The sequence below is a fragment of the Notechis scutatus genome, chromosome 3, assembly GCF_049901735.1.
Source record: "Notechis scutatus isolate UNSWTSFEM ecotype Mainland chromosome 3, rNotScu1.2, whole genome shotgun sequence".
Classification (NCBI taxonomy): Eukaryota; Metazoa; Chordata; class Lepidosauria; order Squamata; family Elapidae; genus Notechis; species Notechis scutatus.
Window position 1 is genome coordinate 116,572,459 of NC_142011.1, and position 27,865 is coordinate 116,600,323.

At 39.3% G+C, this 27,865-nt stretch overlaps 1 protein-coding gene across 4 annotated transcripts in view; it reads right to left on the reverse strand.

The window, feature by feature from the left end:
- Positions 1 to 5,521: 5,521 nt before the first annotated feature.
- The window catches only part of SLC4A9 (solute carrier family 4 member 9), a 48,811-nt gene continuing 26,467 nt past the window's right edge, over positions 5,522 to 27,865 (reverse strand). The window contains exons 15-22 of one of the 4 annotated variants that reach the window (XR_015748747.1): positions 18,322 to 18,483; positions 16,080 to 16,258; positions 15,662 to 15,734; positions 14,832 to 14,900; positions 11,561 to 11,734; positions 10,347 to 10,502; positions 9,137 to 9,240; positions 5,522 to 5,634 (exon numbers count right to left, since the gene is read on the reverse strand). Coding sequence is in view for 2 of the 4 variants with exons in the window: in XM_087961034.1 (XP_087817160.1) it covers positions 9,187 to 9,240; positions 10,347 to 10,502; positions 11,561 to 11,734; positions 14,832 to 14,900; positions 15,662 to 15,734; positions 16,080 to 16,258; positions 18,322 to 18,483 (867 nt within the window). In the remaining 2 variants the exon portion in view is untranslated. Of the gene's footprint in view, positions 5,635 to 7,624; positions 9,241 to 10,346; positions 10,503 to 11,560; positions 11,735 to 14,831; positions 14,901 to 15,661; positions 15,735 to 16,079; positions 16,259 to 18,321; positions 18,484 to 27,865 lie in introns of those variants that run through there. The other 3 variants (XM_087961034.1, XM_087961033.1, XR_015748748.1) reach the window with 3 other exon arrangements.

A 27,865-nucleotide genomic window follows, 5' to 3' on the forward strand; every position in this document is an offset into this window, starting at 1 on the left:
GTGAAGGAATAGATCGAGAAAAAGGACTGAGGTGTTGAGAATGCCTGGGTTTTATAACCTTTGTTGGGATTTGAATTGGAGCTTGTATTCTGATTGGTTGTCAGACTCCCATGAGGCCATGCAGGTTCAACTCTGTAGGCTGCCCTGAGTTCCAGGCTTGGTTGAGCCTTGCTGGATGATGATGCACTGAAAAGGGCTTTTGAGCAATTGCTATAGCTTTACCTGGAGATTTTTGTTATGTAAAGTATTCTGGCCCAGGCCTTAATGGCCCACTTGTTAACAAAGGTAGGGGTGAGCTTCTGTGTCTGAGGTGAGTTTCTGCTTCTGAGTTTCTACTCTTTTTAGAGGAAATATTCTGCCTTTTTAATATTTCCCACGATATTTCATTTTTCTAGGTGGGTGCTAACTTCCTACACTAGGAAATATTAAAAAGGCAGAATATTTCCCCTAAAAGGAGTAGAAACTCAGAAGCAGAAACTCAGCCCCCCCACTTTTGCTAATGGACCATTACTCTGGTCTAGGCCAGTCTATTTTACATAACAAAGATCTACTCCAGGTAGAGCTATAATGGGAATTGCCCAAAGCTCTTTCATTTTACATCATCATCCAGCAAGACTCAACGAAGCCTGGGACTCAGGACAGCCTATAGAATTGCTCCTGTATGTCCTCATGGGAGTCTGACAACCAATCAGAATACAAGCTCAAATTCAAATCCCAACAGAGGGTATAAAATCCAGGCACTCTCAGCATCTTGCCCTTTTCCTTCTTTTCCTTCACCCAACATCTTGAAGCATGCGATCGTCCTTTTCACTTTCCAAGCCATGTGGTCCTGTCCACCATTAAACCATCTTTCCAAACAGCCTCCATGTTTCCAGTGTCTTTTTTCCCACTTGGAACTGAATCCAGAAGGATAATTCTTCCAACACTAGATATAATGGGCAATGGGGATGTTATATATTGTTCAGTTTCTTTCTTTAAATGTAAACTTTTGTGTATTTAATTTTTCATCAAAGTTGAGATAAATTAAATGTATTGAATTTTTGTTTGTTTTTCCAGATTTAGCTAAACATATATGTAAGTTGATATTTGAAAGATTTTTGGAAAAATCCTCAGTATATCTGCCCAACTGCAGTCATTTTTAAAAATCTGTTAAACCATTTTGTGTGTAAAGACAACTTTGTGTTTGTGTTCTTGTCCTTATCTTTGCCACTGTTTTCTGATTAACATAAGGAAAGGATGAAAATGAATGCTTTCCCACTTATTTGTTTTTGAATGGCAACACAGATGAGATTATATTTGTTTGTCAATGACTTGGCACAAATGGGCCAGGAGTCACTAAGTTTCTTGGTTGTTTCTTTTCTTTCTCCAGTCTATGCACACACCATATAGAAATAAACCTTTTGGTACAGCATTAAAACTCATAAATTTCCTTGATGGATCATAGTCAACTATTCAAAATGCTTTTGCAGCAGACACTGCCTGTAATTTTAAAAATATGAATTTTTTTTCTGCTCTGCCTCAAACTGAACTTCAACAAATCACTGGGGTTTGTTGTTAATCTCCATAAGGATTATTTCAGTATTTATTCATTTCACCTCAAAATGAAAAGGGAGTATATATCACGTCATTCCTAGGAATACACGGAGAAAAAAGTAAGAATAGAAAGCATAATTGGATTCATCAATTGTTTTTGTTTGGTTCAGTTATTTGCTCAAAACATGGATGGATAGAACTTCATCAATGTAAATGACCACTGCTATATATCTTGTAAAATGTTGAGACAAATGAAAGTCTAAAGGCAATGCGTGTAGTTCAAACACTGGAGCATAGCACTTAAAACAAAATTTATAGATGTCTGTTTGGTTTTTATAGGGTTCAAAACTACTTTTTCTTCAGGACCTCAACTCAGCCAAATTTCTGAATATAAGAATGTGTGTGTACACGCATGCATGCGCGCACACACACACACACACACTCACATACCTATTACCAGAAATTTTGTACCAGGGTTTCTATTTTGTTCTGTTTTGCCCAGCTGAAACAAAACTGAATAAATTATCAGGAGCAAAAGATTCCAAGCACCTTTGTCTGGGCATCCCTAATAATAAGGGAAGGAGCCTGCACTTATTTATTGACAGGAAATTTTTCCCAAGAAAGTAGATTCTTGCCTTCAATTTTCTAGTAGATGTTTAAAAATGAGCCTTTGTGTTAGTTATTAGAGAATTTAATAACAGTATGCATTTTGAAATAAAATTATCCTTATCCAGGCCATAGCATCAGAATATCCTTAAGACTATTGTATACCCTTCTTTTATTTCTAGTCTCTTCTTCTTTGATAACATAAATAGGCATCATGTAAATCCACCTACTAGTCCAAACATAACAGATTAACAGCATTGGAAGGGACCTTGTAGGTCATCTAGTCCAACCTCCCACTCAGCAGGAGACCCTACACCATTTCTGATCAATGGCAGTCCAATCTCTTCTTGAAAGCCTCTAGTGATGAAGCTCCCACAACTTCTGAAGGCAAACTGTTCCATTGGTTGATTGTTCTCACTGTCAGGCAATTTCTCCTTATTTCTAGAATGAATCTCTCCTTGATCAGCTTCCATCCATTATTCCTTACCTGGCCTTCAGGGGCTTTGGAAAATAGCTTGATCCCCTCCTCTCTGTGACAGCCCCTCAAATATTGGAAGACTGCTATCATGTCTCCCCTGGTCCTTCTCTTCACTAGACCAGCCATGCCAAGTACTTGCAACCATTCATTCTATGTTTTAGTCTCCAGTCCCCTAATCATCTTGATTGCTTTTCTCTGCACTCTTTCTAGAGTCTCAACATCTTTTTTATAATGTAGTGACCAAAATTGGATGCAGTATTCTAGGTGTGTAGTCTTACTAACACTTTATAGAGTGGTACTTTGCTTGATCTTGATTGTATCCTTCTGTTTATGCAATTTAGGATTGTATTGGCTTTTTTGGCTGCTACTGCACACTGCCAGCTCATATTTAACTGGTGGTCCACTAAGACTCCAAGATCCCTCTCCCAGTTACTGCTATTAAGCCTGGTTTCACCCACTCTTTATGTGTACTTTTGGTTTTTATTGCCTTAAGTGTAAGATTTTACTTTTTTCTACATTGATTTTCATTTTGTTAGATAGAGCCTAGTGTTAAAATCTGTCAAGATCCATCTGGATCTTGAGCCTAGCATCCTAGAGCAGGGGTGTCAAATTCAATTTCATTGAGGGCCACATCAGGGTTGTGTTTGACCTTGGAGGGCCAGGGAGGTTGGCGTGGCCATGGTGGACATTTTGGGGCATCTGTGGTGGCCAAATGCTAATGCAGGTCTTCCTTGAGGCCCTCACTCACTCTCATTATATCTCCTTCTTTCCTTCCTTCCTTCCCACTTCCTTCTCCTTCCACTCTTTCTGTTATGTCCGCCGATTGGAAAGGAAGGCGCAAGTCTCAGTGATTTTCAGCTCTTTTATTCATTCCGAGATCGGCTTGGCTCGGCTAGGTGTGTGGCGGCTTATATTGAACTTGCCGGCCAAGCCGCAGCCAATGACACCGCTTTGAATCTCCGCGATCGGTTTCCTCAGTGCGGCTTGCTCGGCCAATCGGGTCGCTGCGCGCCCTAGCCAATCAGAACGGTTATTTACAAGAATGCTAATGTACAATACAGAACACTTTCCTTATTTTTCCTTCCTTGGTCTCTTCACATCTTTCCTTTTTCTTTGTCTTTCCTCTTCCCCTTTCTCTTTCCTGTCCCTTCTTGGATGCTCAAATGCATAAAGGGAAACATTTCTCCTTTTGTTTTGTTTTTGGATTTGTTTTGATAGCCCTCTGCCAGCAAAAACAGAACTCGGGGTGGTGGTGGCTGGCTGAGGAGGAGCTGCAGGAGGCTGTCATGGCCAAAAACAGGGTTAGGGTCGGTGGTGGGATTAAATTTGTTTTACCACTGGTTCGGTGGGCATGGCTTGGTGGGCGTGCTTTGCCTACTGCCAGCGTGCAGCCTTCCCCACAGCAGCTGAGACCTGCAGCGCCAATCAGCTGAGAGGATAAAGAAGAGAAAAGCGCAGGGGCGAGTGGGAGGGCTGAATCTGTGCTTTTCTCTTCTTTTTTTCTCTCAGCTGATTGTCCGGATTTTTTTTCCTTCTCTCAGTTGATCATCGGCTTTTTTTTTTTTTTTTACTACCGGTTCAGCCAAACCGGGCCAAACCGGTAGCATACCATCACTGGTTAGGGTCCCCCGAATTCTGTTTTTGCTGGCAGAGGCCTTGTGGGCCGGTCCTTTGCTGTTTCCTGGATGGCCCCACAGGCCAGATCTAAGCACCCTGAAGGCCGGATCTAGCCCACGGGCCTTGAGTTTGACACTCCCAATCTAGAGTGCTAACTATTCCTGCCAGGTTAGTATCATCTGCAAATTTGGTAAGTTCCCCTTCTATTCCCTCATCTAAGTTGGTTATGAAGGTATTGAAGAGTACTGGGCCTAAAATGGAACCTTATGATATCCCACTGCTTACTTACTTCCATAGGGAAGGAGATGTAGATGTAGACCATTAAGGACTACTCGTTGAGTATGATTTGTCAGCCAGTTACGAATTCATCTTGTGGTATCTATCCCACTTTTTTCTAGCTTACGAAGAAATAGGTTGTGGTCTACTTTGTCAAATGCCTTGCTGAAGTCTAAGTATATTATATCCACAGTATTTCGCTGGCCTACTAATTTAGTTACTATGTTGAAGAATGAAATAAGATTGGTTTGACATGATCTGTTTTTAACAAACCCATGTTGACTACTAGATACTACTTTACTTATTTCTAGATGTTGGCAGATCTGTTTTTTTATTATCTTTTCCAGTATCTACACGAGTATTGATGTTAGGCTGTCTATAGTTTCCTGGGTCTGGTTTTTCTTTTTTTTGAAGATGGGAAACACATCAGCATGTCCTTTATTTTCTTTGCCCTGGCCCATCTTGGGCATAATCCAACTTTTTTGAGTCTTGTCTAGAAGCTTATGATAATTTTTTTGCAAGTTGTCTTTTTCTTTCTTTCTTTCTTTCTTTCTTTCTTTCTTTCTTTCTTTCTTTCTTTCTTTCTTTCATTATTTCTTTCATTCTTGTTTTCTTTCTTGTTTTCATGTTTATTTTCTTTCTTTCTTTTGCAAGTCATTGCCTACTTGATTAAATTTGAAGGCTGTGGATTTAGCTGACATTTATTTCAAATGCTTCTATCAATCGTGATAGTTGCTTATATCAGTAATATAAATACAATTTCCACACAGTGATCATAAAACAGCATTAATAAACATCAGCATAGAAGAAGTCATAATTACTGATAACCCTATCATCATTTTACAACATATAGCATAGACTACGTGGCTGTCACCTGTGCCTCCATTCAAAATCCAAGAAAGAAAACATTAGACTCCATTTTTATAGAGAAAAGTACTTTTACTGATATGAAATGATGGCAAAAAAAAGAAAACAAGATCTGAGGCAAAAGGCGCAGAAATTACATATTGAAAGTTATTCCAAGTCTCCACCCCCAACAGTTCAATCTGAGGTGGGTATAATGTCATGTGAGTTACATCTTCAGGTGGCATCTCACACATCTGGTCAAGATGGTTGACCTTGGCCTAGAAAAGATAAGTAGCTGCATTTGCACAGAAAGCAGGAAGGCATCCCATCTTTTACAGTTCACACAACTTCAACCTCCAGCACCCATCCCCCAAGAAACCCAATTATCCCTCCTCCCATTTCCATGGCAGCCGGCAGGAGTCAAGCAGTTAAATATGTCAGGAAGAAGATCTTGGAGGCTGACACATGGTTATTTTCTTCTTCATGGTGCCTAACAACATTTCTTGACATGCCTTTTCCCATGAACTATTTTGTACCTTGGTTCAGGGAGTGGCACATTGGGCATTGGAATGTGTTACCTCTGATACCTATTGAGGCCAAAGCAAGGCTTGATTTAATTGAATAGATCCTTTTGCACCACTTTTTGGCACTTAGAACTTCATTTTCTAGTTCTTTATCTATGTTGAGTACCAAATTTGATTAATTTCAAAGCAGTTGAGTACCAAGGTACCACTTTATGTTATAGCTAGGCAAATTCAAAGTGATTATTAAAATAAACAATAAAATCAAAACAACAGCAAGAGTTCCTAATTTGACAATGGAACCAGTTACAACAAGGTACGCTTCCTTTCACAAAAAACCTTAATTTTTGTTCTAGTCTCTGGGATAATAGAGAAGAGGTGGTTCAGTCCATGCCCCAGAAAGTGGAATCTAACCAGTTTGCTCTTTTGGGGTTGATTCAATTTGGATTCCTGAACTGATAAATGGAAATCAGACTCAACAACCCATCCAAACCTATTAACAGTATTTAAGGATTTCACAAATAGTTGGCTTTTTCCTAGTTTTGCTGTTACTATCAATAAATTGATCAGAGGGTCATTCTATCTTCTTCACACTTTCTTGGATTATTTACAAAAGTTTTTTAGGGTTTTTAGAACATAAATATAGGTAGTCCTCACTTACAGCCATTCATTTGGTAAATGTTTGAAGTTATAGTAGCACTGAAAAAAGCGACTTACAACTGTTTTTCACACTTAATGACCATTGCAGCATCCCCATGGTCACGTGATCAGAATTTGGACGCTTGGCATGTTTATGATGGTTGCAGTGTCCCAGGGTCATGGGCTCACCTTTTGCAGCCCTTTGATAAGCAAAGTCAATGGGAAAACAACATTCACTTAACCATGTTACTAACTTAACAACGGCAATGATTCAGTTAACAACACTGGCAAGAAAGGTTTTAAAATGGGGTAAAACTCACTTAAATAAAATCTCACTTAGCAACAGAAATTTTGGGCTCAGTTGTGATCCTGAGTTGAGGTCCACCTGCATAATCCTACAATTAAGGGTTTCAGGGAGCCTGTTGCTAAAATAATGATTTTGGGTATTATTTTTTGTTATTCCTTGCAATATTAACTAGATCTGTGTTTTGAAGAATAAAAGAACTAAATTCAATGTATTATAATTATTCATGAGAGCTGACTCACTCAAATGCTGGGAGTGATTAGTGGAAAAGGAGATGGGGCCACCCTAGCACCTGCTGGCTGGCCACTATAAAGGATGACACCAGGATGACCATGGAGAATCTGAAGAAGGCGGTGTGAGACACAGCGGCATGGAGAATGCCAATCCATAGAGTGTCCAGGAGTTGGGCACGACTGAATAGCTGATGATGATGATGAATTATTCATTAAAGTAAGCATCATCAACATTGGTTTTTGTAAGAAGACCTTTTAAGAGCTTTCACAATTTACTTTTTTTTTTTGCAAAGTCATCCTTAATATACTGCAAAATAGAATTCAACCATGGCTTCGTATAGGCCTTTCTTACTCAGTGCAAGAAACGTGTTGCTTGCATTTATCATCCATAGACGAAAGGTTTTCTGAAAAATCAAAGCTAACACTTTAAGCGGACAAATTTCTGAAGGGACAGAACAAGCATTTCTGATAATCACCATGAATTTCTCCAACAGAAAAAAAAATGAGGTAAACTAGGAAGAACTAGAATTCAAAATATACTAGGAAACAAATAGGAAATTTTGCAACAATATTTCTTTTGACAAATTTTATTTAGCATAGCTTTACGGAGTTTTAAATACCGCAGGCAACCCAGACATGACCATTGTTTCATGAATAAATAAAGGCATAGCACAGCAAAATACAGCTGAAGGACACAGATTGGATTCATACACTGATGCTGACTTAATGTGTTGTATGAATTATGTTCATCAACAGATTAACTCAGATTATATAATAAACTAGCAATAAATACATGATCCACACCTAACTAACTCATACTCAACTGAGTGTGCAAGCAATGTCACAGAATGACTAAGCAGTTTTCAGTTTGCGCTTAAATTTCTTAAAACATTTAACTTTGCTTTACATCTTTATGAGACCCATCATATATTGTGTAAATGAAAACAACTGAAAATGCTGCCGCCTCCTCCACCAACTACCCAGAAGCACAATTTAAATGCAACAGCTTGAAACTTTGTATGTAAAGAAGAAAAGTGATTTGATTGTTTCATTGCGAATTCAGTATTTGTTGTTTATATTCTGTATATAACCTCCAAACAACATATCAAGGACCCCACATTCTGTATTTATGATACGTGCTGTGAACCAACCAACAATGAAAAATATCAGGGAATTAATATGCAACTGGATATGATTTCCTGAAAGTCATTTAATACTAAATGTACAGTGTAAGGACTGTAACCGAGGAAATGCATGTGCATGCTATCATTATTATCCTCTTCAGTAGTTAGAAGATGACTTCCAGATCAAAGGTCTTCCAAGCAGCTTATAAAACAGATTAGGTAATACCCACAAGATGAAGGCATCTGTAAGAAGAACCAACTTTATGTAATATCTTCAACATGTCCCCTCAGTTGTCTTTTGCTGTGCTTACTTAATTTATCATTCTGCTCCTATAACAGCAACTAATAACAGAGTGAAAGACACATTTTCAGCCTATTGAGCAATCTTTATGAGATACAAACATGTCCAAGCTTCAGATGGTATCAACAGGAATTCCTTAACAACAATTGCTTGTATATGCATGATAGGGAGAAAATAAAACAATGATGTTCCTTGTTCTTTGGGCCAGAAACGGAGATCTGCCTTATCAGAGATATATGAGCTGTATATGCCTTGGGGTTGTCACTATGGCTAAGTTGCTAAGTGCCATGAGCTGAGAGCTTGGGTGTTCTGCCCTCAATCACAGTGACACAATATTGTCAGTGGCAACAGCATATTTTTAGGTAAGAATGAATCTGGCAAAACCGATGTGACGAAGAGTAAAATGCAGGATGTTTGCTACCTGAATAAAACCAGGCTTTTAATGGCAGCCAGTTTTTTTTTCTTCCTGTGTATTTTTTCTTCACTTCCAAACTCTTACGTTGTGCAATCGCAAGAAATGGGAATTCTTAAGGATGAAGTTCCTTCCACCGGAATAGTCCCATAATTGATTGATTTTCATATTCATAGTAAACATCTTATTCTCTATTTAGTCTAAACTTCCCCATAGGTTATGCCTTCTTTAAAAAAATATTCTTACATACTGTCCATGTTCATCTTTGGCTTGTTAACTGATGGATATCTCTTCATCTAGTTCACAGAGATATTGATTTCTGGTCCTTTTTCTTGGTACATAAGTTCAGCCTAAAAATGAACATAAATCAAAGAAACAGTTATTAGAAGGAGAGAAGCAGTATATGTACTCTCACTCATGCTTTTGATATATTCCCCCCCCCCTCAGAAAATGATTTTATAACTTCTAAAGAGACAAAGATACAGTGAAGAAAAAGTCAACTTACAGAGGGATCCTTTCTGAAAAGAGGATCTTTTATCCCTCACTCTGTAGTATCTGGAAATTCTTAATCTCCATTCTAGACAATTGCTAGCTTTTCTCTAAGTGTGATTTGCAACAGTCCTACTTTGCTGAAAACTACAGTCTGCAGGCGCAGTGCTAGAAGAGAGGCTACTTGAGCAGAGAATTGGGTAGAAGACCTCCAAGGTCATTTCCAACTCTGTTATTCTGTTAAGGTACCTTGTCAATTGTAAGAAACAAAGGACATATCTTGTGAGTTGCTTGTGGAGCAAACAGTAAAGAGTACCTAGCAGCTGGAGCTAGTCATCAGCGGTTAGTATTATCCAGAAAAAGGGCATGACTATTACTCTGCTAAGTCAAAATAATATTGGCCCTGAAAGGAAGGCTGATAAAAGTTAGGGTGATAAACATAAAAACACAATCCAAGCTGATAACCGGCCAAGCAAGTATATCTTCTGATAGCTAAAACTGAAGGCTGCAAGAGGCTAGGTATAGAAGTCACTATTTTATCCCCCCAAAGGATGTGTACCCATGTTGTGAATGAGAACTTCTTACACATACAGCACATTACACACTTTTGAGTATTGTAAATGACAACAAAAATATAAAAGGAAACCTAGTCCCTGCAGTCCCACAACCATCAGTTTAATGATTGCCAATATTGATCAACTAATTTTCTCAGACCTCAAAATGGGGATTGAGCTAATGTGCTAATTCCAGCTAATATGGATTACAGCTCCCATCATTCTGAAGATGACTTCTGAAGGATTTGCCTGGGAGTGGTAGGAACTGTCTGCCCATAAACAAGTTATACATCTTACTTCTTCAGTAGTTTACACTGGAATTTTGAAGTGATGGTGCAGAAGGAATGTCTAATTACTACCCAGTTTAGCCCTTTCCCAATCTTGTTCATCCACCAAACTATAACCATGCTCACATCTTCACTGTCACTCTCATCCTGATCTTGTATCCTCTTCAGCTTTTCTTCTTCTTCTTTTTTTTCTTTTTCTGGCATCATATCATCTAACCAACTCAGATGTTGTAGAGAGAAGATATATTCCATTGCCTTCCGAATACCGACTAGAGCCAGCAACTGGAAGGTGAGATAATCATCACATAAAATTAGTCTGCTTGTAATTATTAATAATTTAAATAATGTTATTACTGCATATTCAACATCACAACAGAATATAAAAATGCATTAAAATGTCCAAGAAGTTTACAGTTGAAATGTTGAAAAAGAGAACTGGAACAAAAGCAAAGACAAAGCTAATAAGGGATTAGTATGAGCAAATGGGGGTATTTGTCTTTACATTCTGGTTTGCTTTGGGGTGAGAACTAAGGGGTTGTGCCAAAGACTTCACACAAAATATGAATTTGAAGAGGTGTTTGAATGAGAACAAGAACTGCCAAATTTTGTTAGGGAATTGTAGATTCAGAGATGTTCCTCCCATTCTCTTACATGAAGAGGTCCTGGTTATCAGTGGTGGGATTCCAAATTGCGCGCTATCGGTTCTATGAGAGCGCGCTTCACAAAGCTCTTCACAGTAAAAATATTTCTGAAATACTTTTAGAAAACTATTTTGGATTGCTTTGTACCGTAGGGTAACCAGACATGGAAGGACAGCCTTTGGGATGGCGTTTATTCTGATTATTATTTGTATTTGTTGGGGGTTGTTGGTTATACATTTGTATTTCCTTCTTTTGCTATACAGTAAACTGCTTTGCATCCTTTGAAATATGCAGTATATAAACGTGTATGAACAATCAGACAAATAATTACAACATTTTAAAACAATAATTACATCAAGATTAAAATTCAGGTTTGAATTAAAAATCTGATAGAACCGTTAAAAGCAACCAGATATTTTAAAACAATGGAATGTTTATTTCAAAATATTGATGTAAAATATTAATGTATATAAAAAAAAACCCAGTATATCTGATACATATTCAGAAAATAACTGACAATAAATGGGTATGGCTAGGTGGAATTAGTTTTTTTTTCCAGGTTGAGTAACTTAAGGATTGTATAGGTAGAGGTAGAATGCTATGGACAATAAAAGGCTTTTCTGTACATAGGAAAAGATCTTGGGCAGATTCACTCATTCCCTGCTGTACTACAAGACATTCATGTCCAAGGGCTCTTACCATTAAAGGGAATATAATGGCAGCTGCAGTTGACTTAATGAGCCACAGGACAGCAAGGCAGAAGACCTGAATGAAGGTGTAAAGATGCACTTGGCATAGTGGAACGTGGCGTAGATAAATGAAGTCTGGCTGGTGTTTAGCAGGCATCAACAAGAGTTGAAGTCTCTCCATGAACTGGAAAAAATGAAAGCAAAAAATATAGTGGAAGCTCCCCAGTAGGAATCAGTGCCTGCCCACTTCTCTCTCTGATATCAGATTGGCCTTGCCCAAGTTATTTCAAGGGGCTCCTCGGAGCTGAAGGAGTCCTTTGAGTCTCTTCTGATGTGAATGGTTACAATGGTTCATCAGCATGAGCAATATTACACATTGCTTATTACTTATTATGTATTGTTATGTTTTAATGATATTACCATTTTGGGAGATCTATAAGAGTGAGGCATAGGAAAATAAATGAATGAATATTCCATCTCTCCCTGGAATTGGTTTACTTAGATTAGCTCTAAGATGTTAAAAGAGAATTTCCAATACATTTCAGGGTTGCTTGGCTAAGCATGGCTTGCTCCACATTTCACAATTGAAATTACAGATCTGGAATAATAAGTGAATCAATGGCTGATCTGGCTCTCCTCCTTACACATTAGGAATGCTCTGACCTTCAGTTTTACTTTTAAAAGCACCTCTTGCATTCATTTATCTTCTGCTTTATTAGCACTGTGGACTTCTTTGTGGTGGTTAAACCAGCAGGCTAGAAACCAGAGACTGTGACTCTAATCTGGCCTTGGGCATATAGCCACCCATGTGACCTTGGGTTAGTCGCTCCCTCTCAGGCGTAGAAAAAAGACAATGGCAAACTACTATTGAAAATCTTGCCAAGAAAAGTACAGGGACTAATCCAGAGAGTGGCCAGGAGTCAGATTACAGTTTACAGATTAACAGAGTTGGAAGGGACCTTGTAGGTCATCTAGTCCAACCCCCCACCCAAGCAGGAGATCCTACACCATTTCTGACAAATGGCAGTCCAATCTCTTCTTGAAAGCTTATAGTGGTGAAGCTCCCATAACTTTCGAAGGCAAGCTGTTCCATTGGTTGATTGTTCTGTCAGAAAATTTCTCGTTATTTCTAAATTGAATCTCTCCTTGATGAGCCTCCATCCATTATTCCTTGTCTGGCCTTCAGATGGTTTAGAAAATAGCTTGACCCCTTCCTCTCTGTAGCATCCCCTCAAATATTGGAACACTGCTATGATGTGTCCCCTGGTCCTTCTCTTCACTAGACTAGCCATGCCCAGTTCCTGTAACCGTTCTTTATATGTTTTAGTCTGCAGTTCCCTAATCATCCTGGTTGCTCGTCTCTGCACTTTTTCTAGAGTCTCAACATCTTTTTTATAATGTGGTGAACAAAACTGGATGCAGTACTCTAGATGTGGTCTTACTAACACTTTATAGAGTGGTATTAGTACCTCACTTGATCTTGATTGTATCCCTCTGTTAATGCAGCTTAGGATTGCATTGGCTTTTTTGGCTGCTGCTGCATACTGTTAGCTCATATTTAATTGGATGTCCACTAAGACAGCGGTCCCCAACCTTTTTGTACCAGGGACCGGTTTCAAGCAGAAACATTTTTCAAGGACCGGGGGGGGAGAGAGAATCCGAGTTTGGTAGTTTGCTTGCAGACGTTTCATTACCTGACTAGGTAACATCTGATGTTGTTACCTAGTCGGGTAATAAAACGCGTCTGCCAGCAAACTCCAAGTTCAGGGAGCGCCTCGGCCCTGCCTCCCTCAGCCCCATCCCTCAGGTGTCTCCCTCCCTCCCTCCCTCCCTCAGGTGTCTGCCTCGTTCTCTCTCTCAGTCACTCTATCGCTCCTACAGCAGCCCAGGAAGAAACTGCTTCAAAGAAGCCGGGGGTGGGGGGTGGGGTGGCTTTTCCTGTCGCCACAGCTTCCCGGCGCCCGTTTCACCCCACCCTGCCCGCCCGCCCGCTTGCGCAGTTCAATCCCACAGTGCTCCGTTCTACCTGCCTGCCTGCCTGCCTTCTTCGCTTCGGAGCAGCTTCGGCTGATAAAAAGAGGCGAATAGTTATTATTCTCAGCCGAAGCTGCTCCCAAACAACCAGACAGGCAGGCAGGCAGAACGGAGCACTGTGGGATTGAACCGCGAGCGGGCGGGCGGGCGGGCGGGTGGGGTGAACGGCGCTTCGGGAAGCTGCGGCGACAGGAAAAGCCACCCCCCCGGCTTCTTTGAAGCAGTTTCTTCCTGGGCTGGTGGAGGAGCGCGAAAGCGACAGAGAGCTGAGCCAGAGAGCAGGACAGGCTTCGGTTGCTTCCTCCCTCCCTTCTTTCATTTGTGTCCTTGATCCCGATCCCAGCAGCATTCACCGAAGGCGAAGAAAGCCGCCATTTTTAAAAAATTTTTATTTGCGGCCCGGTAAAGAGTGCTCCACGGCCCGGTACCGGTCCGCGGCCCGGTGGTTGGGGACCCCTGCACTAAGACTCCAAGATCCCTCTCACAGTTACTGCTATTAAGCCTGGTTTCACCCAGTCTAGATGTGTACTTTTGTTTTTTCTTGCCTAAGTGTAGGACTTTACTTTTCTCTACACTGAATTTCATTTTGTTAGATAGGGCCCAGTGTTCAAGTCTATCAAGATCCACCTGCCAGCTTAGTATCATCCACAAATTTGATAAGTTCCCCTTCTATTCCCTCATCTAAGTCATTTATGAACATATTGAAGAGTACTGGGCCTAAGATGGAACCTTGTGGTACCCCACTGCTTACTTCCCTCCATGTAGATGTTGACCCATTAAGGACTACTCGTTGAGTATGGTTTGTCAGCCAGTTACGAATCCATCTGATGGTGATGCTATCTATCCCACTTTTTTTTTAGCTTACCAAAAAGTAGGTTGTGGTCTATTTTGTCAAATGCCTTGCTGAAGTCTCTAAGTATATTATGCCCACAGTACTTCACTGGTCTACTGATTTAGTCACTATGTTGAAGAATGAAATAAGATTGGTTTGGCATGACCTGTTTTTAAAATTGATTCAAAGACACCAAACAAACAAGTAAACAAAACTCCCACAACTCCCACAACTTCTTGAAAACGAGTACACAGACACCAAGGAGATCTTAATTATAGACAGAGTCCACATTATTCAGACTATATGTCTTGGAAAATACTACATACTCTGCCGATTGAATTAAACTTCATCAAAAGTCACACTACCACCCTCCCCAACTCTGCAGAATGTATTTCTACAATTTCTTTGCACTCACCTGAATACTGCTAAGTGCAGATATACCCATATAAAAGAAAATGCCATACAGCACAGGCATTGGGATAAACTTGGGATATGAAAGAAAGAAAAGTAATCACATTTAAAGTATGAGTCACAAAATACTGTCTTTAAGGTCAGTAAACATCACTTCAATGTTTGCTTTACAATGAATTGATTCAAGTCCTTCACTCTGGGGATACTAAACATTTTTGCCTTCTTTTTAGTGACATCTCTTCATGTAATTTTCCCTTCCCTGTGGTAATCTTTCTCTGTAACAATTTGGCTATCAAAATGGTCTATTCAGTCTACCTTCTCTTAATTTTTCAGAGCGGAGAGGGATAAAAAGGTTATATTATGTCATGGCTTATTTTAAGGAAATCCACATGATTTCCAAGTCCCACACACCCCCAGGGTACATCCTGTGTAGTATTTTCTGTTAATAACTGTAATATTGTATTTCCAGGTTCCTGCTGATTTATGTTGCCCTTCTCTGCACCCAAAAGTACAGTGCTTGAAGAACAGGGTTCTGCTCAATGCAGCATACAGTGGAACCATTCCTCCAAAGAGAAATCAAACAGTCACAATCACACATCTGGGAGGTCTGTATTTTCCACTCTAAGTACACAAAAATGAGAACAAATCCCATAGCCAGTCCCTTTCTGTTCTAATATTTTCCAGCAATACATTAGACTGAAATTCAGATAGCTGAATTCAGTTTGCTACCAAAATATTTTAGACAACAAAATCAAAGCTTCACATGAACAGTGGGAAATAAAACAACAAATCTATGTATTACATAGTTATATGAATACTTTTTAAAAAAATCACCTTGAGCACAGGAGCAAGAAACACAGACAATCCTGTGAGAATAAAGACCATCAATCCTGTAACTCTTTGTTCCCTGTAAGAAGAGTGTTTCTAAGTTAGGCCTTCATATTTCAGCCATTTATTAATCCCATGTCATAAATCAATCCCAATCTTCCTAAGTCAGTCATCTACCAATCCCACTCAAAGCATCAATCCATCATTTCCTACTATTTAATATGGTCTTCCCTAATTTGGTGTTCTTCAAATGTGCTGTGTTAAAACTTCAAATCCCAAAGTGAGCATAGCCTGCAGGAATATTGATTTTGAATGTTGTATATATTTCCATGTTGGAGAAGGCTCGTGTAGATGAAAGAGAATCAGTGACAGATAATAATGCCTCCATTTTTGAATCCTTAAAAGTGTGATCTGTTTCCAATACCTGATTCCAAGGAACTTCGGCTGTTCTCCTGGAGCACTAGTAGTGCTTTCTTTCTTAAGGCTGTCCATATGCGCCAGAGATATGACTGTGGCGGACACATACCAGGGCAAGCCCATAAACGATGTAACAATCATCAGTAGGGAAACACAGAGGAAATCTAGATGAAATCCTGCCCCTTTCTGGAAGAGAATATTGGAGATAGCACTAAGAGATGTGGTAATAATGCATTGTAAAGTGTTCTATTTTAGACTATGTCTCCTTTAACTGATTGGAATAATAACATTTTAATAAGTTGCGTGACTTGCATAATTGAGTACGTTTCCAGAATTTCACTACCTGAGTTAGAGAATTTTATGTAAGATTTCGTATATAAAACAGAAAATGTTGCGAATGGTACTAAGAAATTTTGTATGAACCCTGATGGCACAGTGGTTAGAATGCAGTACTACAGGCTACTTCTGCTGACTGCTGGCTGCCTGCAGAATCTCACTGGCTCAAGGTTGACTCAGCCTTCCATCCTTCCAAGGTTGGTAAAATGAGGACCCAGGTTGTTGGGGGCAATATGCTGACACTCTAACCCGCTTAGAGAGGGTTGTAAAGCAGGGGTCCCCAACCACCGGGCAGCGGACGTGCACCGGTCCGTGGAGCACTCTGTACCGGGCAAAGGAAAAAAATTTTAAAAAAATGGCGGCTTTCTTCGCCTTCGGTGAATGCTGCTGGGATCGGGATCAAGGACACAAATGAGAGAAGGGGAGGGAGGAAGCAACAGAAGCCTGTCCTGCTCTCTGGCTCAGCGGCTTCGGTTTCCTCCCGCCTCGTTCCTCTCTCAGTCGCTCTCTCGCTGCTCCACCAGCCCAGGAAGAAACTGCTTCAAAGAAGCCGGGGGGTGTGGCTTTTCCTGTCGGCACAGCTTCCCCAAAGCGCTCGTTCACCCCCACCCCACCGCCAATCAATCCAGGTTCAATCCAGTGCTCCATTCTGCCTGCCTGCCTGCCTTGGTTTCTGGTAGTTTCGGAGCAGCTTCGGCTGAGAATAATAACTATTCGCCTCTTTTTCTCAGCCGAAGCTGCTCGAAACTACCAGAAACCAAGGTAGGCAGGCAGGCAGGCAGGCAGAACGGAGCACTGGATTGAACCTGCGGGCGGCGGGCGGGCGGGGTGAAAGGGCGCTTTGGAGAAGCTGCGCTCGAAACCACCAGAAACGAAGGCAGGCAGGCAGGCAGAACGGAGCACTGGATTGAACCGTGGGCGGCGGGGTGGGGTGAGCGGGCGCTTTGGGGAAGCTGCGCCGACAGGAAAAGCCACCCTGCAGGCTTCTTTGAAGCAGTTTCTTCCTGGGCTGGTGGAGGAGTGAGAGAGCGACTGAGAGAGGAACGAGGCAGACACCTGAGGGATGAGGCTGAGGGAGGGAGGGAGACACCTGAGGGATGGGGCTGATGAAGGCAGGGCCGAGAGGCGAGGCTTCTCAGCCGTCCTGCAGGGACTATCTGTCGCTCAGGGTTGCAATGAGGAGGCATTGGTGTTCCCTGAACTTGGTGGTTTGCTGGCAGGCGTTTTATTACCCGACTAGGTAACAACATCAGATGTTACCTAGTCAGATAATGAAATGTCTGCAAGCAAACCACCAAACTCGGACTCCCGGTCCTTGAAAAAGTGTTTCTGCATGAAACTGGTCCCTGGCACAAAAAAGGTTGGGGACCACTGCTGTAAAGCACTGTGAAGCGGTATATAAATCTAAGTGCTATTGCTAAATATTGTCTACTGAATTTGAAGAAGTATTTATTTGTGTTTCCTGCTTTGGTAACTAATGCTTTATCTTCTTCCTTTCTTCCAATATTTGTCTTTAGAAATAAGGGTTTCTTCACACCAGCAACTACCGTAGTGAAAAACAACACAAAGAAAGAAAAATGAACAATCTGCAATATGCTAAGTTTATTCCTCCTTTTAAGAATAAATAAGCTTGGAAGACAGAATGGATGAAGCATGCAGCCCCTTTTAAAACAATTTCCAATATGCTCTATAAAACCCTTTAAAGCTTGGGTCCAGATTATACGAAAACATGCCGTATAAGCTTACTTGGCTTTAAAAACCTGTTTCTATTACATAATTATCTTTGAAACACAAGTTTAGTTTCAACAATTATTCCAGTGTTCCTCAGTTTATGGTTCAATATATGTATGTTTTAGAGAGATTTTACAATAAACTAAAGCATTACTACATTATACAGCCCAACAAATACTGACCTGCAGTTTATATTCCTTGCGATTGAGAATGACAGCTGTTATCTGTTGATCCATGAAGATGAGGATGGTAACTAGAATGGCAGGTACTGAAGACACTAAGTATATCCACCAGGGATTTGCTCCAAATGGAAATACAAGCCAGTCTCGCTTGGGATTTGTAGGCTGCAGAGGGAATAATTGGAAAAGGTTAGCAAGCCATAGGATGAGTTGGGGGTAGATAGCAGATAGATAAGCATTGCCTCTTAAAGTATTTGGCAAAGCATATTTTCATCTTAATTCTTGTCTAATCAAGAAAGAAACTATCAAGGCTGAATGATAGTTCCAGCTGATTAAATTGTAGTGAGATTGTTTCAATTTTATGGATAATTATTATGGTTACCTGATTTTTCAAAAATGGAATTGTTTGATAAATGCAGTTGTTTTGTGTACATTTCATGTCCCCAGTAAATAACTTTATGTACTTTATAATTAATAGAAATATACTTTGTATATAATAATATGTGTACCTAATAAGTGTATGTGTGAGTGTATTTTATATTTATAAAATATAAAGCATACACTTTACATACAAAGTACAATGATGTATCGATCATTTTGGTTCAGGATTAGGAAATCTCTCTTAATTTTAAGAGGACAAAAGAAGAAATAGTTACTTATAAAATGTATTAGCTGCATTTGTATTATTCTATTACCAAAGTTGTACATTTAAAAAGATCAAAAATCAGGTAAATGCACATATTAAACTATAAAGGTAAAAGACATGTCAGCAAGAGTCACAGGGCATAAATTCAAACAGAATTAACGTTGGGATAACAAATAATTACTTAGCTTATGTCAGCAGCTTATAAGACTTGGCACAAAATATAATTATATGTAGGGCTACCATATTGGGGCTGATAACATTCAGGTGATTGCTGAATAACCACATAAATTTTTATGAATCTAGAGGCTTTCTGGATTTTGCAGGCCAGATATGGTAGCCCAATTACTGACTTCTGACACTTTTACCATAGATACCTTCTTCAGACTGTGTCATGGCTTCATCTAAGAAACATATTTATTTATTTATTTATTTATTTTATTTATTTGATTTGCCAATTGTTTACAAGATAATAAGTATAAGTGTATACATAGTTGTGAATACATGAAATGGGTACATATAAGAAAAATAAAAGAAGAATAAGAGAAACAATAGGACAGGGACAGTAGGCACGTTGGTGCGCTTATGCACGCCCCCTACAGACCTCTTAGGAAAGGGGTGAGGTCAATAGTAGACAGTCTAAGGTTAAAGTTTTTGGGGTTTGGGAAGAAACTACAGAGTCGGGTAGAGTATTCCAGACATTGACCACTCTATTGCTGAAGTCGTATTCCCTGCAATCAAGTTTGGTGCGGTTAACTTTGAGTTTGTATCTATTGTGTGCTCTTGTGTTGTTATGGTTGAAGCTGAAGTATTCATTGACAGGTAGGACATTGCAATGTATGATTTTATATACCATGCTTAAATCAGACCGAAGACGGCGTAATTCAAGGTTTTCTAGTTCTAGAATTTCAAGTCTGGTGGCATAAGGTATTCTACAACGAGTAGAGGAGTGGAGAACTCTTCTTGTGAAATATTTCTGGACTTTCTCAATTGTGCTAATATCAGATACGTAATGTGGGTTCCAGACTGATGAACTGTATTCGAGTATTGGTCTAGCAAATGTTTTGTAGGTAGATTGAAATCACCAAGAAAGATAAAAGGGTATGGGCAGGATGCAGCCCATGTTAGTAATGTATTTAGCTTGTTTACATGTTCGATGTCATAATCAGGTGCTCTGTAACATAGTAAGAATTGAATTGTGATATTTAAGGATAGTTCACAGATGATGGTCTCAGGAAGAGCAAGCTCCTGGGTAACTTGGATATTTTTTAGATGTAAGGATATTTTATAGAAGATAGCAACACCACCTCCTCGGCGATTTTCACGATCTGATCGGTAAACATGATAGTCTCTTACTGTGGTAATGGAGTCGGGGAGAGATGCATTGAGCCATGTTTCACAGACAAATATAATGTCGAAGTTAGCCATATTTAGTAGGATGAGAAATTCAGGTATTTTATTCACAAGGCTTCTTGCATTGAGTAGTTTGCATTTAAGGCCGGCAGTAGTTGGAATTGAGGTAGTTGGGGCGTGCGTGCCTAGTCTTGGGTGATGGTGGATCGGTTGAGGTAGGGTTGTGGTTGAGGGTAAAAGCTGAGTATTGGGTTGCGTGGCTTACGTTTGATACAGTCAGCATGGTAGTCAATGTACAGGTCCTTCTCTCCATTGTCTAGACGGTTTTTGAGTTCAATGCGGAGTACACGGGAGCGGGCACGTTGCTGTATGGTTAGGTCAGGGTGACAACGGAGGTTCTTATGGTTGGTGTTGGTTTTGGCAGTGAGTTTATAGTATAAATGAATTTACGTTTGCTTGATTCATTTTTGCAAATGACTCTGCACAGGCGTGGGGCCACAGAGCCGTCACTGTTATTGAGCTCTCGGCCAATGCGTGAAATGTCAAGTATTTCATCAGCGGAGATGGTTGATGCTTGATAATCCCTGATGATGTTTCGGACAGTTGTGATGTCATCATTGTTATTGGTGACCTCTAGACCAAATAAGATGGCGTTTGGACGTTTCCGTTCACGCTCAACAGCTTCTCTGATGAGGATTGGGATATCAATATTTGTCTGGGTTGTGTTTTTTTTGTGGATTGAGTTTTGGATTGGGTTGTGGTTGTTGGGTAGAGATGTGGTTTGTAGCTATTGGAAGTTCCGGTTTTTGCGTTGTTTCTTTTTTTCAAGGTTGGATATTCTTTCTTTTATGGCGTCCAGGGACGCTACTATGGTTTCAATGGTATCAATTCTTTCCAACAGATCCAGTTTGGGTTTGCATGATTTGCAGTAATATGGAAACTCATTGGATGATTCCAGGTATTGAATAAATTGCTTGGTTAATCCCAAGCAGTCATGATGAGTGTATTTCTTACACAGAGAACATTTGATTGAGTTTTTATTATCCTTTAGATTTTTGTAGCATTTAAGGCATGTGCAGGAGTCTTGTAGTTCATTGGTGGGGATTATCTTCTCTATAGGTTGTGGTTTGGCATTGGATTTTTTTGACATGGTAAGATAGTATGTTGATTGAATTAATTAAAGAAACAGTTTTAGGTAATCTATATAGCTAATATCACACCAACCACTCAATTGCAGTAATCTCTCTAGTCAGATAATATTTCTGGGCAACAATCAGCCTAATCAATTAAATACTCTAAACACTAATCAATTAATTACACTAATCATTAATCACACTGTTCATTTAAATTCACTAAATCATTGATTTTACTATTCAATTAAATTACATGAATCTTGATCTTTTCAACTTGTCAGTAATTACACTATTTGCACTAAACACTCTAGTCACACTAATCAATTAGGACAATAAATCAATTGAACCATTAATAAAATATTTTATAGAAATTGATTATCTAACCGTTGATATAGGTGATGAGGTAGAAAAGTTGTAAGTTTTGAGGTAATGAGTTAATCAGTGTTTGATTAAAGTAATGAGGTAGTATTAAGAGTCTGCAAGGAAAGGGTTAATGCTGTTGTTGACTGAGAGGAAATTATTGCTCTTTGTAATTGCTATTACTCTGTAAACAAAAGGCTGTAATACGATGCTCAAAGGGTTTTTGAAATAGTGTAAAACTTTCTTAAGCTCTTCAAGTTGAGTAGTAGAAGAAAATACAGTCACGTGGCTTGGGTTAACTTATCCGATCTGTCATTTACTTCCAACTAAATCTGGTAGTAACTCCAGATCGTTAATCGCAGCTATTTTCCTCCTTAGAGTTCCACTTTCCAAGGAAAATTCCACTGCAGAAATTGGAGTGATTTTCCACTAGGATTAAGCACGCTGTTGCAAGAACGCTCCTTTCCTTTTACTTCAGCCACAGCTTTGATCTAGCCACGCCAAGTCTCTTCTTAGTTCGGATGGAGGGGCCCTCTTCGGGTACGAGCCTCAGGGCTTTTTCCTCCCTCCTTGTTTATTTCTTTTTCTGCCAGCTAACAGATGTGAAAACTGCGTGGGGGATATTAAAAGAAATGCATTGTCTGGTGTGGAAGACAACTTCTATCAGCTGTGTGAGAGATTCAAATGAAGGTTGTTCTCTGTAGGCAGGCTCCGAGTGAAGGAGAGGGCTTTGTTTCTCTGGGGAAGGAGAGGAGAGCTCCGGATCTGTTAGCAGGAATATATGGGCTCCACGGCTTCAGAATCTAACGTTTTTGGGCTTGTTTTTGGGCTCAGGTTTACTCACGGTTACTGATGTAACAGCAGCTTTAAAAGTGGTTTCTGGTGCGGGTGATGGCTTTATAGGGAGGTAATGCTTCAGGAGCGAGGTCTTCACCTTCCTAGTTGGGCGTCGCCATCTTATTCCGCGCCAGAGGCTGCCGCAGCCTCCCCTTCGCCTCTTGCCTCTCGGCCGAGCAGCGGCGCGCCCTTCTCGCTTCGCCCCCTGCCAGAAGTGATGCCGGGCAAAGGATGGTGTTCCTGGCGACGACGACGACGCCACCGCCGCCGCCTCCTTCTCCTCCTTCCCGCTGCAGCTACCCCGCAGCCAAGTGAGGGCGAAGAGTCCACCGACTTGGAAAAGAATCTGTGGGGTTACGTTGCGAGGGGAGGACGCGGGGGCGACGATCGCCTCCCTGTTCTCGACTCCGGACGGGCTTCGCAGTTGTGATCCGGCAGGGCAACCCCGTTCCGCGGGACGCCTTACCTGGAAGCCGCGCGAGCCGAGGACTAAATTGTTCAGGTGACTCTGAACAATGGTCTCAAAACATTTACTTTCATACAGCATATAAGCCTCCATTCCACATGAATAGCATAACTATCTATCAGGTTGAATATCAGATTGCAAAGGGGCCCCAATGGAGTGAAGATCTATACCTCAGTTTTCCTACATTTACATTAGTCTTGGATTAGTAATTACTTAATAGTTGAACTTGTTAACTCATTGTATCTAGATATCCCTTCAGTTAAGGCTTTAATGAGTACTAAAAAGGGGTTACAGGGAAAGATCATACAAGACATTAACATTAGAGATTAGTTAAAATCTAATTCAAAATAAGACAATGATATCTTTAAATCCAAAGAAAGAAAACATCAGGCAAATAGATACGGTTGAGAACACTGCAAAAACAATACTAAAGAAAACTGTAAGATAAGAATATTTGATGGTCCAAAATGTTAAAAGCAACAGATGCCTCATTAATACCAAACATCATATGATAGATCATCCTGGTCAACAAAACAGTAATTTAAAGTCAACTATGATTAAAAAGCCTAACCCTATGATTACAAGCCTAACCCTAATCCAATATATTTTACCTTAAGGAGCTGATATATCAGTATAGGAAGGAAAGATACATGGCCAGAACAAAGTTTGAAATTTGATATTTGTAGTAACAATCAGCATAGATTCCATGATTTGTGAATAATATAAAAGATAAAACAAGGTGTTGAAATGTTGAATTTCTCCCCTAAGGAGCTCTTGAAATCTTCCAACTCTCCTTTATCCACATGACCAGTAGAGGAGAAGGTCTTGGTCCCTTTCTCTCTCTCCCCCCACCCTTTTCCTTTTTTGTAGCTATATTGTGTGCATGTGAATGGATGTGGCTTTGAATGTGCTTGGAAAATATGCCATAACAAAGCAGATAGAAAACAGTTGCTTCCATTATTGAGTTATTTGTTGAGGCAAAAATCACTTAGCTATGCTCTGAGATTGAATATATGATCCTATAACAAAATCATCTTCCTGTTAAAAGCCAAATATCATGGGGCAAGTTAACACCACGCCCATATATCAATTTGTCACGAACCTGATTATGCCCCTGATTATGACATCGAACATGCAAACAAGCTAAATACACTACTAACATGGGCAGCATCTTGCCCACACGCTTTTATCTTTCTTGGTGACTTCAATCTACCTCATATTAACTGGACCCTTAATGAATGTACAACTGAACCCTCACATGCAACCTTCTACAATGCAGTAACAAATCTGGGACTAGAACAACTAGTAACCAACAACACTAGACTTAACAACTGCCTCAATCTCATCTTCTGCAATAGTTTGAATTCAATTTACAGAATACAAATTAAAGACCCTTTTCCAACAGTGACCACAACATGATTGACTTTTGTCTCAACATACATCCACACAAAAATCATCACAATGACAGAATCCCCAATTATAACTTCAAAAAAGGCAACTATGATCTCATAAACAACGATCTCTCATCCCTTGATTGGCAATTTCTATTCTCTGGATGCAATACTGTAGAAGACCATTACAACATATTTTTACTTGAAGTCAAAAGAGTCATCAAACTATATGTACCATTAACAACTCTCAAAACCAGAAAAAACAAATTAACCAAAACAATAAGGAAGCCTCAATCCAAAAAGAAATCACTTTGGCAGAAAAACAAATCTGGTCACGTTGCCAACTTCAAAAGCCGATACAAAAATTTATGCTACCAGATAAAAACTGAATGTACCAATTATCACATTAAACAAGAAGAAAACCTTCTATACACCAATTCCACTCACGCTTTCTACAATTTTATAAACAACAAACTAAAAGATTCAAGGTCCATCCCACCCCTGAAAGGACCTAATGTAAAGACTGCAACAACGACACTATTAAAGCCAACCTCTTTAACACATTCTTTGGCTCAGTATTTGTAAACAGCAATGGATCATGCCCAGTATTTCCTAGTTGAACCACAGACAACTACAATGATCTAATACATATCGATTTTACAGAAGACATTGTTGAAAAAGCACCGCGCAATCTAAAACCACCTCTATCTATTGGACCGGATGGAATATGTGCCTATTTCTTTAAAAAGCTACCCACTGCCATAGCCGAACCTCTAAGCATAATCTTTGAAAAATCTTTCAGGACCAGCTCCTTGCCAAAACTATGGTCACAAGCCATAGTCATCCCCATCTTCAAAAAGGGAGACCCCAGCCTAGTTGAACATTACAGACCAATCTCTTTATGCTGCGTCACCTGTAAAGTCATGGAATCAATTATTAACCAATCCATCATCCTCCACTTAGAAACAAACAACCTACTCTCTAATAAACAATTTGGTTTTAGGAAAAAAACTATCCTGTAATCTGCAACTCTTACACTGCAAAAACATGGACTACACAACTCAATCAGGGCAAAGCAATAGATGCAATCTACATAGACTTCTGTAAAGGCTTTGATTCAGTGGTACATGACAAACTACTCCTAAAACGGTATCTCTGGACACCTGCATAACTGGATAGAAGCATTCCTGTCAAACAGACAACAAATGGTTAAAATTGGGAGCGTCCTATCAAATTCTGTACCTGTCAACAGTGGTGTCCCCCCAAGGCAGTGTTCTAGGACCAACTCTTTTCATACTCTACATAAATGACCTCTGTGACCATATCAAGAGCAACTGCGTTCTCTTCACTGATGATGTAAAGCTATTCAACACCACAGACAATACTGCTACCCTTCAAAAAGACCTCAACTATGTATCAGAATGGTCAAACAAATGGCAACTTCAAATCTCAACAAATAAATGCTCTGTCCTACATATTGGCAAAAAAATATCAGAAAATAAAATACAGGCTGAATAGTCAAGACCTTGTTGATGATCCAAACTCTGTCAACAATCTTGGAGTACTCATCTCAAATGACCTAAGTGCTAGAGCCCACTGTAATTACATAGCCAAAAAGGCGTTAAGAGTTGTTAACCTAATCTTACGTAGCTTTTTCTTTGGTAATATTACATTAAAAACTAGAGCATACAAAACATTTGCTAGACCAATACTCAAATACAGCTCATCAGTCTGGAACCCACATTACGTATTTGATATTAACACAGTTGAGAAAGTCCAGAAATATTTCACAAGAAGAGTTCTCCACACCTCTTCTTGTTGTAGAATACCTTATGCCACCAGACTCAAAATTCTAGACCTAGAAAACCTAGAACAATGCTGCCTTCAGTCCAATCTAAGGATAGTATATAAAATGATACATTTCAATGTCCTACCTGTCAATGAATACTTCAGCTTCAACCATAACAACACAAGAGCAAATAATAGATACAAACTCAAGGTTAACCGCACCAAACTTGATTGCAGGAAATACGACTTCAGCAACAGAGTGGTCAATGTCTGAAATACTCTACCTGACTGTGGTTTTTTTCCCCAAACCCCAAAAACTTTAACCTTAGACTGTCCACTATTGACCTCACCCCTTTCCTAAGAGGTCTGTAGGGGGTGTGCATAAGCACACCAACGTGCCTACCGTCCCTGTCCTATTCTTTCTTTTTTTTATTATTATTATTATTTTTTTTTAGCAAGTTTTATTAATTTCAAAAAACAATCAAATCATCATCAACCATTACATATTTGAACCTTTTTCCATTATAGATTTAACAAGTCAGATAAAACCTTATCTTATACAATACATTTCTATATTATTTCATCTATTTCTTTCTGACTTGATTATCATCACTCTCTTTCTATGTTTCTACAAGGTTTCACCAATACTCTCAAAAACATAAACAGACACAAACATACATATAAAAAATCTTTTAGTAAAGTAACTTGGCCCCAGGTACCTCTCTTTATATGGGCTTTAAATTCATGCTCATCTTACAGATCATTACTTATTTTATTTACCATTCTGTATCTTCTATATAAACTTCTCCACACATTTCACTCTTCATAATTCTATCTTATTCAATCCATCTTAATTTAAATCATTATATTTGTATCTTTTGCCCATCCTTTATTATCCCTCTATCTCATTCCTTATAATGAAAAAAAAAAAAAGAATTTCTCCTGAAATCACTAATCAGAGTATGATGCCTTTCTGTCCTCTCCCTAAATTAATTAGATTAACATTTAAAATAACACCTAATACCCAATTTGATTCTGCTTGGTACATTCTATCTACTAATTTTTACTTTTAGTAACAATAAAAACAGAGTAAAAAATCAAAAATGTTTAAATACATAATATCCTCCTAAATACGTAGTTAAATAATAAATCTAAATAATAAATCTTATAGCATTCTCATTGCCTTTCCCTTCAATATTTTATTACATTTTAAAAATCAATCATTATTAAACATTTCAACATTTTAATTTCTTATTAACTCTTAAGCCATTCTAATTTTCTATTTCTAATACAAATGTTACAATACCATCTTGTGTACCTTGCAGAATCTTTTTTTAAAAAAAATTATGCTTTACCCATTATCCCTAAAAAGGATTCCTCTTTTCCCATCTAGTTTTAAAACTTTGTGGCTTTTCTCCGCCTTTCCCCTTTCTTTCTTCCCCCACCAAATCTTCCTACCCCCCCTTCTTCTAACCTCTGTCTTGCTGGCATCCCTTCTCTGTTGTATTCCCTTTTTCTCTTGTTTGCTATCATTGTATTTATTTTGCATCATATTTTTCTCTTTCTTAAATGTTTT